The following is a 14,766-nucleotide window of genomic DNA, read 5'->3' as shown; positions in this document are numbered from 1 at the left end:
CCTCCGCCTCCTCTAGTCGATATGGACAACTTCTAGCTCGCAGTCTGAGTGTCCGTTTTGAACCACAGCCTTTGTTTGACTGGCGACACCCCCCTCGTTTCAAATTATTGAGCTATGCGGATGATTTAGAGGTTTTTTTGACTACATCTACGGAATGGCGTGTCTTGAAAGACCTCCTTACAGTCTATGGTAACGCTAGTAATGCCCGTGTCAATTTGACAAAAACAGAATTTGTTTCCCTCTCTGGTCATCCACATACGGCATGGCTCCACATTGCCAATCAGGAATCTGTAAGCTTTCATACAGCTGAAAGTCCATCTGCTGCCAAATATCTAGGCTATCCTCTCTTCTCAAGCAATGCTCAATTAAAACACTATCTAGCTTCCCTTGAACTGAAAATAGTCCGTCACAGTAACCTCCTGAAACAACGGGGATTGTCTGTCCGAGGTGCCTCACTAGTTGCTAATTCCTTGATACTTAGTAAGTTATGGCATCTCTTGCGTGTTGTAGTTGTTCCGGTGGACTGGCTTGATAAGCTTCGTAGAATTGTCCGGTCTTTTGTGGTTCCTTTCTGGCCTGCTCCATCGTGGGAGCGCTTGTGCTCACCTAAACGTTTTGGTGGTTTAGGCTTAGTGGATCTGCACCGACAACAATTAGCTCTTCATCTTGTGTATGCTCAGCGCCTTCTACAGCCCCCTTCATCAACCGATTTTGTCTCCCCATTACTGGCACATTGTATCCAAGTGTACACCGGTCAGTTGTCCTTACTACCATGGATTTTATCGACTGCCACTTATCGTTCATCATTTCGCTTCCTTCCGAATATGATCCACCTATGTTCTCTGCTGATGAAACTTCCTTCTTCATCTCTTTCCTCCTCATGGCATGGCCGCTGGATTGCTGATTTGCCCCTTCATAGTGCCTTACAGCGTTCCCCCTCGTTTGTAGGCCCCTTACCTGTGGATCTCCATAGCCTCCCACGGCATTTAATCGTCTCTAATGTTCTCCTTTGGTCTTCCATAACTAACTGCTTCTACACGCTAGGGTATACGTATTTTCAGGACTATCCGAAACTGAAAAGGATACCTAGTTTGCTTTCCCAAGGTGTAATACAATGGCTTCCTTTTATTCAGAACCGATTGATTGACGTCCGGGCCCCTCCTCCGGCTGCTGCTCCTACGCCCACTTCACGATGGCCTAATGTATCTTACAGCACCTTATGGTTGCCTGATATGTCCCAGTGGCGTGTACCTTCCGGTTCTCAGAACAATACCACCATATTAAAGCTTTCGCTTGGTATGCTTCGGCTATACTGGCATCCTGATTATTCCGTTTTTAGTGACCCTCCTCGGATCCCTCAAGTGTTCCCTTTATGGTATCGACCTCCGGCTCAATGGAAACGGTTATGGTCACTCTCAATCCCTCATGCAGTGCTAACTCCATGGTGGCGTTTATGGCATAATTGCATTGGGTACAGAGCTTGGCTGTTTTCCATCAATCCTGTCATAGCTGACTCCCCTCTTTGCCACCATTGCAGAGACTCCCCTGAGGATGGTTTTCATTTTTTCGTTGGTTGTCCACCTTAATGGCAATTTTGGATCACGGCACTAGAGGAAAATAGAATCATCTCTTTTCCTGCCACACCTACTGGCATTTGGCATATATTGTTAACACTTTGTTCCCCGTTAGATAATTCTCCTCTGCCTGACCACACAATCGTTCAGGTTAGTTTGATAATTTTAAGTATCTGGAAATATCATTGGCGCTGCCATTTTGATCGCATCTCTTGGTCCCTAGCAGGAGTTCGTACCGTCTACCAAGACGAGGTTCGATTCAGAACACTCAATACGAGCTCGTAGTATATTTAATGGTTTCTTTGTCGTAGTTTTTATAGTGTATGCCTTTTCTTCACTTCTTTTATTGCCACTTATCAAAACATAATTTATTGTCCGTTGTTAGTCACTTTTAATAAAGTATGTGAATTAAATACAAAAAAAAAAAAAAGAAATATATTTAAATTCAGTATAGATACACTCATAACATAACATTAGGAGCTTTTTTGAGCAAGCATATTGACTATAAACATTTTATTTTGATTATTGGGGTCGTGTCTATTTTATATTTCTGGATCTCGAAGAATTGATTAGGATTTTGATTAGTTAGTTTACATTAATTAATTCTTTTGTATTGATCTACACTGTTGTACGATCAATCATTTATCACCAGTACAACCATAGTATAAGAAGAACAAATCAGTAATTTTCTTGCACCCACTTTACCATAGAAACATACTTCATTCATTTCATCTCAAATTAAATTATTTTCCGTTATCTACAACACAGGTATATGACATTTACAACTTAGTTTACTACAAGCTTCTACGCAAAAGCACCGTGAACGTAATATTGGAGATCCTGCCAAAACTAATCATCTCAAGCCATATTTGCCGTGCTTGACACCCTTTCTCAAAATCAAAAAGAAAATCAGAAGCATCCTCACGTCGATCGACCTTTTTTCTCAATTTGTGTAAACTAAAAAGTATGCAAATATAAAGTTAGAGTTGAAAGAAAAACAACTTTTAATCAGCAAAATTTTGAATTCGTACTTCTCGACAACGCATTGACGAAGAATTATCGAAAATGGCCAATAACAACGTAAATGATATAACTACAATCCATCAAACCAAACATATCAATAATGATACGGTATTGCAATATGTACAACTAGTGGATCAGTTTGATGGCAAGTGCGATGTCATTACTGCTGAAGCATGGCTCAAATCAGTAAACAAGCTACGAATGTTCTCTAACCTGGACGACACCACTGTTCTAATTACCATGTGCATTAATTTCAAAGGAGAAGCTCAAAAATGGTGGAACCAAATAGAAGACACCACTAAAACTTGGTGTGCGTTTGAAGAAAAGTTCAAAGACAAATATATACATAATGGCATCAAGCGTGGACGAAAATCAAAGAAATAAATCAACAGCCGACAGAAGACGTAGCAAGCTTCATACAAAAATTGAATCAACTATTTACAGCAGTCGAATAAGTATCGATGAATCTAAACGATGCTTTTCATATCATCTATTACCCTACTATCGCCTACGATCTAGAAAAAGAAATTAAGAAAGGACAAATAATACCCCTCACGTGCGATTAAATGACTACTGAAGCCAAAGCAATCGAGAAATTGTAAAGAAAATACAACCTGCTCTCATCTTATTCTAATCAATACCATACTGAATCAAACCACGAAAGAGAAGTAGTACTGCGAAATGACGATTGTGTGTATAATCCAAGCCATATTTCTTCAACTAATGTACACATAAATCAGTTAACGGAGCTTATCGATGTATTGAAAAACGTAAACATTAATTTGAGTACAGTATGATCAACAACAACAACAACACCACCACCACCAGAGATTCAAATATACAGATAGACCTCCTCAACTCGACATGCAGAATCGACAAGCTCATCATCCTTTAAAAGACAAAGTCATAATAAGAACTGATCATGCAGCGTTGGAGTTCATTTTTCATAACGATAAACCCACTCCCAAGGTCCAGCGGTGGAAAGCTTGCTTGCTAGATTATAATTTAAAGATATTTTACAAGAGGGGTAAAGAACCCCCTGCAGATGCGTTGTCACGTCTCCTTGATAACTAAGTCGATCACATGTACAAAAAAAAAAAAAAAAAAAAAAAAAAAAAAAATTTGTATATAAATAACAAAAAAAAAAGGGGAAAAAAATCCCTTCTTTTGTGTCGTGAAAGGGATCGTTTAACTTGAAAGTGCTGTAATTAACAAAAGAAATGCACTACCCCGGTGAAGATAGTAATTTGTTATTCCATTCGTTTAAGAGAGTGAACAAGACTCGAACGCGCTTTGACTCACGCTTGTCGGTGGGGGGTTTTTTTTTCCAGAACTACGTGAATTTGTGCTTAAAAGAAGCCCGCCTCTGTTTGAAGAGTTTGTTAAGCTTAATAAGCATGACATTGCAATCTATTGTAGCCAAAACGAAAGCCTTCGCCCCTCAGACCTGTACAACGCTTGGAAAAAGCGGTTTACACTCAAGCTGCTTGATCACGAAAAGATCCATTTAATATGCAACAGGCAAGAACAAAAAAAAAACAATAAGCTACTACGCCAAACTAATAGAAGGCTCTCTAGTAAAATAAAGTATGAAAAATCAGTATGGGAAGACATTGCCAAATCGGCAAACTCTATAGTAAGTGCATTAAATGAGGTTATATTTACAGTATAGCAACAGTGACGTTCCTAATTATTATTATAGATAGAAACAAAGCAAATTTTCGTAAATGAAGGCGTCAAGACATTAGCGAAGGCGGCAAGTATAGCTTCAGAATTGGTCCAAGAAGCGTTAGAATGGGATGCAAATACCCCAAGTAGTGAACAACAAAACAAAGAGGGCAACCAAGAGCAGGGAGATAAACAAAAAAACGAAGATGAAAAAAAGGAGTTACAGGAACGCGATGAAGTAGAAGAAGTATACGAAGAAACACCAGAGATGAATGACGAACAGCGGCTGCACGTTCTAGCTTACAAATGGTTTGCGGGCGACAAGATAACGGGCATGGAAGACATATGCCATTTGAGTTTTGGAGATATGATGCCTGCCAAACAAGTTCTATTGAAAGCAGTTACTTCTCTTTTGAAAAAGCCTTTATTGAACGAACTGGAAATGTGCGCTGTAGAACTCTCACTGTCAAGTATCTTTAATAAAATAAACCCAGCAATTGAAGAAATTTTATACGAGCAAGGCAATCAAGAAGGAGCAGTCTCAACACCCCTTGAACTAAAGGGCATCAGTAAAGTCGCCCTTGGCTTAATGGAAGAAGTTTTTGCAATCAAAGACGTTGACGAGATACTGTCATTCATATATGAAAAAAAGAGTGAAATGGTCAAGCAAAAGAAAAGGTCATCGGAGGAGTTTATTATGCTCAATATTTTGGAAAGAGTAGTGGAGAACTTTAACCTTTGGGGCTTAAGTACAAATGATTCAGAATTGACTTTCTATCGACGTTTTGCCGAGCTGTTGGATATTTTGTTCAGTGGTACTGACGTGAAAATAGCCGATGGAGAAACAGGATCAAAGAGCAGCAAAACCGCAATCGAGATCAATAAGGCTTTGTTCCACACCTCTGACACATCGTCAACGTACCCAAGAAAAATTGATCTACTTTTAAAGCTCAATGAATCTACCACTGTTGAATTGTCGTCCAGTGAATGGAAGAAAACGTCTGTTAGCGAATCCGTCATTCTCAAACAACAAACAAAGAACTTGAAAGCTAACACATGCATTTTATCCACACTACGCTCATTATACGGCAGCCAATTTAAAGACGTCTTTGCAATGGATTGGATTGGAAATGTCGGGTACTTGTACAGGATAGAAAAAAATGATCAAGTATTTATAGCAAGTCAAATAGACAGTTTAATTATACCAGAAAATATCGAAACGTTTGATTTATTTAAAAACACCTTAAAGAATCTATTCAAGCTGAAGTATTTTCTGACAGACACAAGCGCTCTACTGAAGCAAGAATTGTGCAAGATCGAGATGAACAAGAAGCTTAAGAATATTGCCAGAAATACCTTATATATTAATAACAATAACGAATTCCCCTATGTATTTATACCCCCAGCAAAAAAAAGAAAAGGCAGTAATGCTAGCGAACAAGACGATGAGAGCGAATAAAATGATGCTGACTTATTGGATTGAAAAGATATATATATATGTTTAACGGGAAGAAATGCTGACTTTGTTGGTAAGAAGAAACTTGCATGGTCTACGAAAACAACAATAAATACCCGTCCTTTGAATGTTATGTGTCTGTTTGATGAATGATGTTGTTCCAATTAAATAAAGCATTAAGGGTGGGCTACTCAAAGCCCAGGTTGGATAATAACACCTCCCTATGGTGAGCTTCCATTCTAAGAGTAGGGAAAAACGTCAGCTGTACTTGAAAAGGCAACTGTTATCTATATGAGCATTTCTTTCAAATGCAGTACAATTGTTTATCACCAACCTTTGGCGCTTGGTTATTGCCCCTTGTAGTGTGTCAGGAAAATATGTCAAATATTACCAGTCTATAGAAGCAACTGCCAAGTAGAGTTAGCAAATTGTGTCAGATGCCGGCAAAAAAAAAAATACAATCCTGTACATCATTAAGGCTGAATTTTACGCTGCCCCTTCGTAGTGCCTTACAGCGTTCCCCCTCGTTTGTAGGCCCCCAACATGTGGATCACATAGCCTTCCCATACATTTGCTCGTCTTTACTGTTCTTTTTTGGTCTTCGATAACTCACTGCTTCTACAAGCTAGGGTATAAGTACTTTCAGGACTACCCGAAGCTGAAAAGGATACCTAGCTTGCTTTTCCAAGGTATAAAACAATGGATTCCTTTTATCCAGAACCGATTGATTGACATTCGGGTCCCTCCTCCGGCTGCTGCTTCTACGCACACTTCACGATGGCTCAGCACCTCATGGTTGCCTGATACGTCCCTGGTGTGTACTTTTGGTTCTCAGAAGAATATCACCGAATTAAAGCTTTCGCTTGGGATGCTACGGCTATACTGGCATTCTGATTCTTCCGTTTTCAGTGACCTTCCTCGGATTCCTCTTCCTCTATGGTATCGGCCTCCGATTCAATGGAAACGGTTATGGTCACTCTCGACCCCTCATGCAGTGCTAACTCCATGGTGGCGTTTATGGCATAATTGCATTGGGTACAGAGCTTGGCTGTTTTCCATCAATCCTGTTATAGCTGACTCCACTCTTTGCCGCCGTTGCAGAGACTCCCCTGAGGATGGTTTCAATTTCTCGTTGGTTGCCCACCTATATGGCAATTTTGGATCACGGTACTGCAGGAAAATACAATTATATCTTTTCATGCCACACCTACCGACATTTGGCATAGATTGTTAACACTCTGTTCCCCTTTAGATAATTCTCCTCTGCCTTACAACAAAATCGTCCAGATTAGTTTGCTACTTTTAAATATCTGGAAAATCATTGACGTTGCCATTTTGATCGCATCTCTTGGTCCCAAGCAGGAGTTCGTATTGTCTACCAAGACGAGGTTCGATTCCGACCACTTCCTATCCAGCATCTCCAAAATATAAGTCAGCACTCAAAAGAACCATTTTGTAAACTGTTTAACCTCCCAAACTAAGATACTGCAATAAACAGAGTTATAAATCCCTCAGGTCTCGAGACGCCTAAAGCCATTTTTTCACATTGGCGGGAGTCTCAGGCATAATAAAAACCTTCGCTACCAGAAGGCTCCTTCACTACTTCAGAAACGCGTAAATAGTATTTATGGCAAGACGAGAGGGAATAAACTAGAGAAGCATCCAGGTGTTTACCATAGACCTGATCAGGTAAGCAACACCCAGCTTTCCATAACATGTACTACTAGCGACAGACCATATCGCTATGACATAGATATATGCAACTATCACCTCACTTAGGAAGATCGACTAGGCTAGGCAACGCAGGCTAGAAGACTCCTTTGTCACTGATGAAATGTCAATAGAATCTTTATAAATAGTCTTGCCAGAATGCTACACTTTTATTAATAATACACCCTCTTGGATGTATTTATACACATGCATCGAACTAATACGAGAGTTTGACTGTCTAAACTATGATATAAATCAATACAGCTGCACTTAAAGTTCTAAGACACCATAGTAGAATTGGACCTTGAATGTGAAACCTGTGGTATAAGAGTTGACATAACAACTGAGAAAGGTCTTGAGAACACCTAAATAAAAAGTTAGAGCACCTTGTAATAATCCGCGAGATATTACCACACAAAGGATAGTGCATTTCTACAGCGACATGCGCTTCCAGTGACAGACCATATCGCTATAACATAGTTATATGGGACTATCACCTCACTTAGGAAGATCAACTAGGCCAAGCAACGCAGACTAGAAGACTCCTTTGTCACTGAAGAGAAGGCTTGGAACCATCTAGAAACAAATCCACGAAATTTCACTCCATAAGGGATGGCGGCTCTACAGCGACATGCGCTTCCAGTGACAGGCCATATCGCTATAACATAGTTATATGGGACTATCACCTCACTTAGGAAGATCAACTAGGCCAAGCAACGCAGACTAGAAGACTCCTTTGTCACTGAAGACGCAAAACAAGGAAATTTTTGATTTTGAAAAAATTCTGACGAAAATAAATGAAAATTGGTGACGTCTGAAAAGTTTCAGCATGACTTCATGTCTAGGGGAAAAAATCTCCCCCTTTTTTTTGTATTTGTTATCTATTATAAGTGACTATCAAACGGACAAAGAATTAAATTTGATATATGGCAGCATCAATAACTCTGTCTTTAAGTGTTTCTGCATCTTCAAGCTTGTGGCGCTTCACTTTGTCTTTTACCAATGCCCAGAGCTGTTCAATTGGATTGAGCTCTGGTGATTAAGGAGGAAGATAAATGTACTTATGGTCCCAACCACTTTCATAGATAATTTCTTCTATTTGTTTAGACGAGTGGATTTGATCATGCTTGTCCATAATATCCAAGGTCTCCCTTAAGAATCTTAAATAATGACTGGCAGTTGTGCCTTTTGGCCCTCTTCTCTTTCAGGGTTGTTTCTCTTTTTGCCACCCTGGATCTTCTTTACCTTTGGCTGTTGTTTTGGTACACAAATCAGGCTTACCAAATCTACAGATGATATGGCACCAACAATGGTATGTGTAGGTGTTTTTGCCGTAGGCGTAGTGACCACTGCCATTTGCACTCTGAGAGCCCATGTTCTACTTGCTTTCATGTCGACATGGAAGCCAGCTTCATCGATAAAAACGCAGTTTTTAGAAAAATCCAGACATGAATTACTCTATGCGACGACCCAAATCGTAACGTTTTTGGATGGTATCAGAGCTTATTCTTGTTTAGGACCAAAAAGTAACCTTCTTAAAAGAGAGGTAACAATCGTCTCTCAAAAACTCATGTGCTCTTGATTCCTTGGTCTTAAGACCAACAAACTTGCTGGTAAGCATCTCAACAACGTCTTGAATACAGGTACCTGAGTTATTATCGTAAAACTTAACTAAACATTGCTTATGCTCTTCCTGTAACTGTGATTATCGGCCAGCTTTAAATATCAAGTTTCTTTTCAAGAGTAAAAGAGTCTGGATCCTTTCATAGTGTTTCCATCAGACACGAGTAGTACTTTCTTTGACGCCTGCTTTAAGAGCTGCAGCTCTAACCGACAATAGACAGTGGACTATGTTCTGGAGAAATAGTTCTTTTGTGCCGAAACCATATGCCATATACTTAGTTAAGCGTTCTACACTTATTTCATAGTCGTTCCTATTGCTTCTTCGGTTTGTCCAGTGTATTTATCGTTGTGGAAAACTTAGCGCTTTCTTTTAGGTTAGAATCATGATTAACTAATTGGTTTAAAGCGTATGGATCAGGCTTCTCATCAACAATTGTCCACTGCTTCAGCTCCATTCTCGTCGTAAATACTTCTTTTGCCGTCATCCTTTAAAACTACGAGGTGAAAAGATATCTGCGAAATTATTTCTTGATCTCCCCCCACCCCAAATTTTTAAAACTCAGTACTTTTTTTTTCATAAAATCCTCAAATTGGCAGTGGAACCCACTGTATTTAAAGAATGGCAATGGGTTAAAAATAGTAATCAAATGCAAAGGGAGGTGAAGCTGGCAAGGCAACACAGATCTTCTGGGTTTTTTTTTTTTTTTTTTCATTCATTGTGCAATAACTGTCTTTTTTCGGCAGCTCTTCACTATTCAACCTTTTCCTTCTCTTCCCTCTCTCTCGTCTTTTCAATTTTGATATACCTCTTATTACCTTTTTCTTAAACAATTATGCCTGCCTCTTTAACCTCGAAAATAAGCCGTATGAGATCTGTTAAACTTCCTTTCAATAGAAAACGCTCTGATTCGCCACCGCCACCGATGACATCCTCTAAAGAAACAACAACGTACTATTCTCAAGAAATGAATACTGAATCAAACATTTTCAATACCCCTGAACCCACACTGATTTATACGATGGATAGTCAATTACCCAAAAGTAGCTTTTTAGAAGCTTTGAATTCAGTGTCCAAACAAGCAATTCGCACACAATTTGATGATGTTTTCGACAGTTTCTTCTTTAATGATAAACGTTGTCAGCTTCGAGCACTGTTTATGACGGCTCGATTGAAGCAAAATCTAGACAGGTTAGTTAATCCTGCTCGACCAAGTTCCACTCATGGTAGACTGACGACGGAGACAGCAGCAACGGCAACCACATCATCCACACCGCCTTTGCCTCCAAAGGCCTCTTTTTCCACTCCGATTATATCCTCCCCTTCATCATCCTCATTAGAAAAAACATCAAGTACGACTATGGCATCCTCTCATCATCCGTCTTCATCACTTGACCCAAATTTGCTGCACCAACCACCACAGCGATCCTCCTCACAGCAACACAAGTCAGTTGACAGGTTCTGGCGTACTGTTTGCCATCGACTCTATACCTTGAATTACATTCTCTTCGTTTTACCTGCCGACTCGGAGACACGCAACCAATTTCTTCGAAAGATGGAATCAGGCCTTGCGCAACAGCAGCAAGGAAAAGAGTTACTACAACAGCGCGGAGGCATGGAAGCTCATTTCTCTGTCCGATATGCATTGGATCATTGCCGACGTCGAAGGAGAAAGACATTGTTAGAGGATGCCTTTGAAGCTGAAAAACGTAATGGAGGCAACGTGGAAGGAGCTATTCTACCCACCACGAGTACGCTGTCTGCCGAGGAGATGCGAAAACATAATCACATTGTCGAGAATGCCCGATACATTATTGAACAATGCTTAGACAGTGAAGCCAGATTAGGACATCAAGAAAGAGACGCTATGTATGTCCTTCACAGTATGCGAGCAGGATTATTGGATGCATTTGATATACACATCGAATTGGTAGAGGATAGAACACTTCGCCAACGATTGAAACGGCTCGTTGAAAAAAATAAAGCATCCTCTAACGCTGCCTCCTCCTCACCATTACCGATGACCTCGAAAGGCACGACGACTAGCTATGATACGATACCACCACCTTGCAAAAATCCTTTTGAAGATGAAGATTTGATTGTCACCGAAGAGGATGAATCATCTCTAGAGGAAGGAAAGTTTTTTGAAGACATTGTATATAAATCAAAAAAGAAAGAAGTTGTGGCTGGTCCAATGATGCAGTAATATACTATTTTGCCTTCTATATAATCATAATGCCATGTGTAACGATTTATGTATGACCCAAAAAAGAAAAAAGTTTGTATTTTTGTCATCTGTAAAAACCAATACGCTCTCCTCTTTTCTGTTTGGTAAATCTCCTAAATTATCGTTGCCCCTAATTCCACTGTATCTATTCAACGTCGAAATACTATATTTTTTTCATATTCTCATATTGCGCTATAAAGTCCTTGCTGGGTTGATTCCGTAAATGGCAATGTTTATGCAGTTTATGCCCTACGTCTTTTTGGGTACTTAGACATGATGCGCAAAAGTAAAAAATGAATAGCATCTTCCATAGACATACACTTGAACACGTCCGCCACTTCTCCAGTAGATAGAGGAACACTATGGCTAACACGGATACTGTTCAACAGTATCGATTTCTAATCTGATATCAATTCAAATCATAACTCATCTAAAAATTATATATGATGGCAGTAAGAAATTTATGATTCTGTTGAAGAAAAAGCATGCACCAACAATTTTTTAATATCTGTACTGCCATCAGATGACTGCGTACATCGTTCTCATTCTCATTACGGGCAGACCTTACTACTGAATTGCTAGAGAAAGCCAATGCTCTATGTCCTCAATACTAGAAGTGCATAGACGGGAAAGTATGATTTAAACTAGACCAAGAAAAATGGCAATTTATCGCTGTTCGTTATCTGGCTTCCATAACTTACTTGCAATACTTTCAGTAAATATTGAATGTTATCAAAAGGGGAAAGCACGAACAAACATCAAATTTTGTATAATAAAGTCATCGACTATACAGCTAGTTCTGCTGAATTACGGGGAGGAAAGAGAACACAAGTTTGGAACAAACCTGCTAAAGATAACATACAGTATTATTGCAATTAGCAATCCTATTTGAAGAGCATTGTCCAGGTAATTCGAGCCTATAATTGTAGTACAATGTGCTTTGTCCATTTACACTAGTGAATGGAGTTGATTAGCCAAGGTTTCAATAGACTATAAGAGGACGCACTCAAACAGTAATCCATGGGCCCGGTGGATGAAGAGATGTCGTTACTTTTCATACACTATTTTGCGTATTGCTATATGTATAAATCTCTTTGATATGTCAGTTATACCCAATCATACTTTAAAAATTTAGTATTTTAGCTTACATTTTAGACGATTCACAATTTTTAATGGTCAATATGTAATTTAAATTTAGATTTATTATAAAAATTCATAGTATTTTGGATATCAATTTGGATACTCAATTATTCAATGATAACCAAGCAGCATTAAGGATGACATACAATCGAACCCTAGAAATGAGTCTCTATCAGTAAGGAAGTCGCCAATAATAGTTTTATTGACGTTATCTTGCAATAGGCCAAATTACAAAGAACCTTGACAACTTTTTTATTAAATGACAATGTGTTCCGAGACCAACCAGATATTCGTCGGTGCCTTTTTCGGACAAGAGTTCCAAAAAAGTTCAACTTTCAATTGATTGACATCAAATCATTGATAGAGGGCTGAGGGCCATAGTATAACAACTACCATAGCGGAACGGGATGGTTATATTATCTGTTGTCAATGTTTTTGTCTCACTTTTATTTCACGTTTTATGATGCATACTATGACCCATATTCAAAACAATAATTTATGAAAAGAAAAAGCAAATCTCTGAAAAGAAAAAATCAACTGCTGTTAATGGTAACTTGCCTTTTGAAAGCCTATCTACCTGATCATATATATACGTATAGATTAATCATCGTGTACTGTTAGATGTAACGTGTATTGATTGCGGTAAAGGGGGTCATTACACCCAACAATACTTTAAATGTCAATTGTATGAGACAGAAACTGCAGATCAAGGTCAGCAGCTCAGGTGGCTTTAAAAGTTGGTAAATTCATCATTAGTAAGCGACCTCATTGTACCTATAATTGGTTCGAAAGGCAGAAAACGCAAACAGAACTTTGAGATCAAAGAGAAGAATGAAGACCCAGAGGAAGACAATGCATGTTGTACCAAATGCAAGCAACCAAGACATAAATCGGTGCATTCTCCTCTGTATCCTCAACATGTATTATCAAAGGCAGAGGTCTTTCAACATCATTTGAGAAGTAATTACAAGGCGTTTACAAGAAGGTTGCCTCTTGATAACTGTGTTTTTGGTGACTATCGCAACACTTTCAAATCAAAAGTGAAGAAGAAAGTATCGCCGTAATAAACACGGTTTTCCTTACATTTTGAGGATTTAGATAATTACACCGTTTCTTTTTTTGCTTTGGTTTTTTTTTTTTTTTTTTTTCTTTTTTTTTTTGTTTCGCACTACTGACAAGTTTTTTAATTTGAATCATTGTTTGAATGGTTTTTATTTTCGTCTACAACACAATTGCACTTTGTCTAAAAATTTTAATGACGAGCTGGCTGTATTGCTCCGGAGGATTTCAACAGGCTCCAGAAGCTCATGGATGGACGATTCGATGAGAACCAAATGATCGGTTGATATTTGTGCCACGGCCTGCTTGCTACATCTGTTTCCTCAAAAAACCATGACGCAAGGACAGGGGAGTTTTCGACATCTTATACATTAGTATTTTGTGCTGAATTGATAGGCGAGAGCGGCGGTGCCAGTATATTGTCGTTATTGACTGTGGAATCCGATCTATCGTCGCTATTGATTGTAGAACTAGTGCTTGGTACTGGATTGATGGGCGACAGTGATGGTGGCGATTTATTGCCGCTATTGACTGTAGGACTAGCGCATGAAGATGGTAATGTAGAATATACTACTGCTTGATTCTGAATCAGTCGACGACGACGATAGTGATATAGATTCTTCAGAAGATAATGGTTTATCTGTTGGATCATTTCTTGACATGGAGGTAAGTATTCTTATGATATTTCTGGATGTTTATATTTTCGTGAACGCGACTTATAATAGATATGAAAACTGTAAGGTGAAAGGAGTTTCCTCAGTCCTTTTATCATATACTGAAGATCAGAGAGGGGAGCTTTCACGGCAAACTAAATGTTTGTATTTTTTAAAAAAAAATCAGGAAAAAGTCCTCGTTCCTTAATTTCCCATTACAAGATGTACAAGTGTTATTATGATTCTATGATCATAATAACGTGTTTAGTATTTGAAGTTTTGTCTAATTCGTGTTTATATATTATAAAAGAGGTATTATAGAAATACCACATTCTTAACGCGTCTTGTGCCCTATCAGATACGTATTGAGTACATCCTTTATGAACGACAAGTTGAGTTTTTTTGTTTATTATATCGATCCAGAACGTTTTATACTCTTCAGTATGCTTCCAGGTCGTCAATTCTGACGTTAAACGTTTGCCATCATCTCCAAAAATGACATTACTAATTATTGAGTTGTATCTGCTCAATGCATACTGTTTATTCATAATGCCAAACTTTTCTACAAATGATGCCAAAGTAAGATCATCTTTATTATCAAAGCACCGCTGAATATCAGTGGCACGAAGAATGCA

At 38.8% G+C, this 14,766-nt stretch overlaps 7 protein-coding genes across 7 annotated transcripts; 3 read left to right on the top strand and 4 right to left on the bottom strand.

The window, feature by feature from the left end:
• Nucleotides 1–2,532: 2,532 nt before the first annotated feature.
• Nucleotides 2,533–3,141, top strand: BDF20DRAFT_876025 (uncharacterized protein). The gene has a single exon (XM_053081351.1). The coding sequence runs from the start codon at nt 2,640–2,642 to the stop codon at nt 2,979–2,981; it is 342 nt and encodes a 113-aa protein (XP_052935929.1). The 5' UTR covers nt 2,533–2,639; the 3' UTR covers nt 2,982–3,141.
• Nucleotides 3,142–3,770: 629 nt separating this feature from the next.
• On the top strand, nt 3,771–5,150 carry BDF20DRAFT_976144 (uncharacterized protein; the record flags this gene model as incomplete). The annotated part of the gene is made up of 5 exons (XM_053085076.1): nt 3,771–3,839; nt 3,929–4,118; nt 4,176–4,233; nt 4,300–5,060; nt 5,099–5,150. Exons 1-5 carry the CDS (start codon nt 3,818–3,820, stop codon nt 5,148–5,150), a joined length of 1,083 nt encoding a protein of 360 aa, XP_052935928.1. The 5' UTR covers nt 3,771–3,817.
• Nucleotides 5,151–8,944: 3,794 nt separating this feature from the next.
• BDF20DRAFT_821388 (uncharacterized protein) lies at nt 8,945–9,136 on the bottom strand (the record flags this gene model as incomplete). Its single annotated transcript, XM_053077612.1, has 1 exon — nt 8,945–9,136. A coding segment is annotated over one exon (192 nt), but the record flags the coding sequence as incomplete, so codon positions are not given.
• Nucleotides 9,137–9,887: 751 nt separating this feature from the next.
• BDF20DRAFT_820958 (uncharacterized protein) lies at nt 9,888–11,258 on the top strand (the record flags this gene model as incomplete). Its single annotated transcript, XM_053077577.1, has 2 exons — nt 9,888–10,243; nt 10,406–11,258. The coding sequence occupies 2 exons, from the start codon at nt 9,888–9,890 to the stop codon at nt 11,256–11,258; spliced, it is 1,209 nt and encodes a 402-aa protein (XP_052935926.1).
• A 1,781-nt stretch (nt 11,259–13,039) lies between these two features.
• On the bottom strand, nt 13,040–13,385 carry BDF20DRAFT_876008 (uncharacterized protein). The gene has a single exon (XM_053081350.1). It carries the CDS (start codon nt 13,337–13,339, stop codon nt 13,172–13,174), a length of 168 nt encoding a protein of 55 aa, XP_052935925.1. The 5' UTR covers nt 13,340–13,385; the 3' UTR covers nt 13,040–13,171.
• A 414-nt stretch (nt 13,386–13,799) lies between these two features.
• BDF20DRAFT_579085 (uncharacterized protein) lies at nt 13,800–14,248 on the bottom strand. Its single transcript, XM_053075794.1, has one exon. The coding sequence runs from the start codon at nt 14,128–14,130 to the stop codon at nt 13,843–13,845; it is 288 nt and encodes a 95-aa protein (XP_052935924.1). The 5' UTR covers nt 14,131–14,248; the 3' UTR covers nt 13,800–13,842.
• Nucleotides 14,249–14,762, bottom strand: BDF20DRAFT_579084 (uncharacterized protein). Its single transcript, XM_053075793.1, has one exon. It carries the CDS (start codon nt 14,677–14,679, stop codon nt 14,368–14,370), a length of 312 nt encoding a protein of 103 aa, XP_052935923.1. The 5' UTR covers nt 14,680–14,762; the 3' UTR covers nt 14,249–14,367.
• Nucleotides 14,763–14,766: the final 4 nt, after the last annotated feature.

Source organism: Mycotypha africana (genome assembly GCF_025528875.1).
Source record: "Mycotypha africana strain NRRL 2978 chromosome Unknown BDF20scaffold_6, whole genome shotgun sequence".
In the NCBI taxonomy this organism is placed as follows: domain Eukaryota; kingdom Fungi; phylum Mucoromycota; class Mucoromycetes; order Mucorales; family Mycotyphaceae; genus Mycotypha; species Mycotypha africana.
This window is presented reverse-complemented; position numbering and strand designations above follow the sequence as displayed.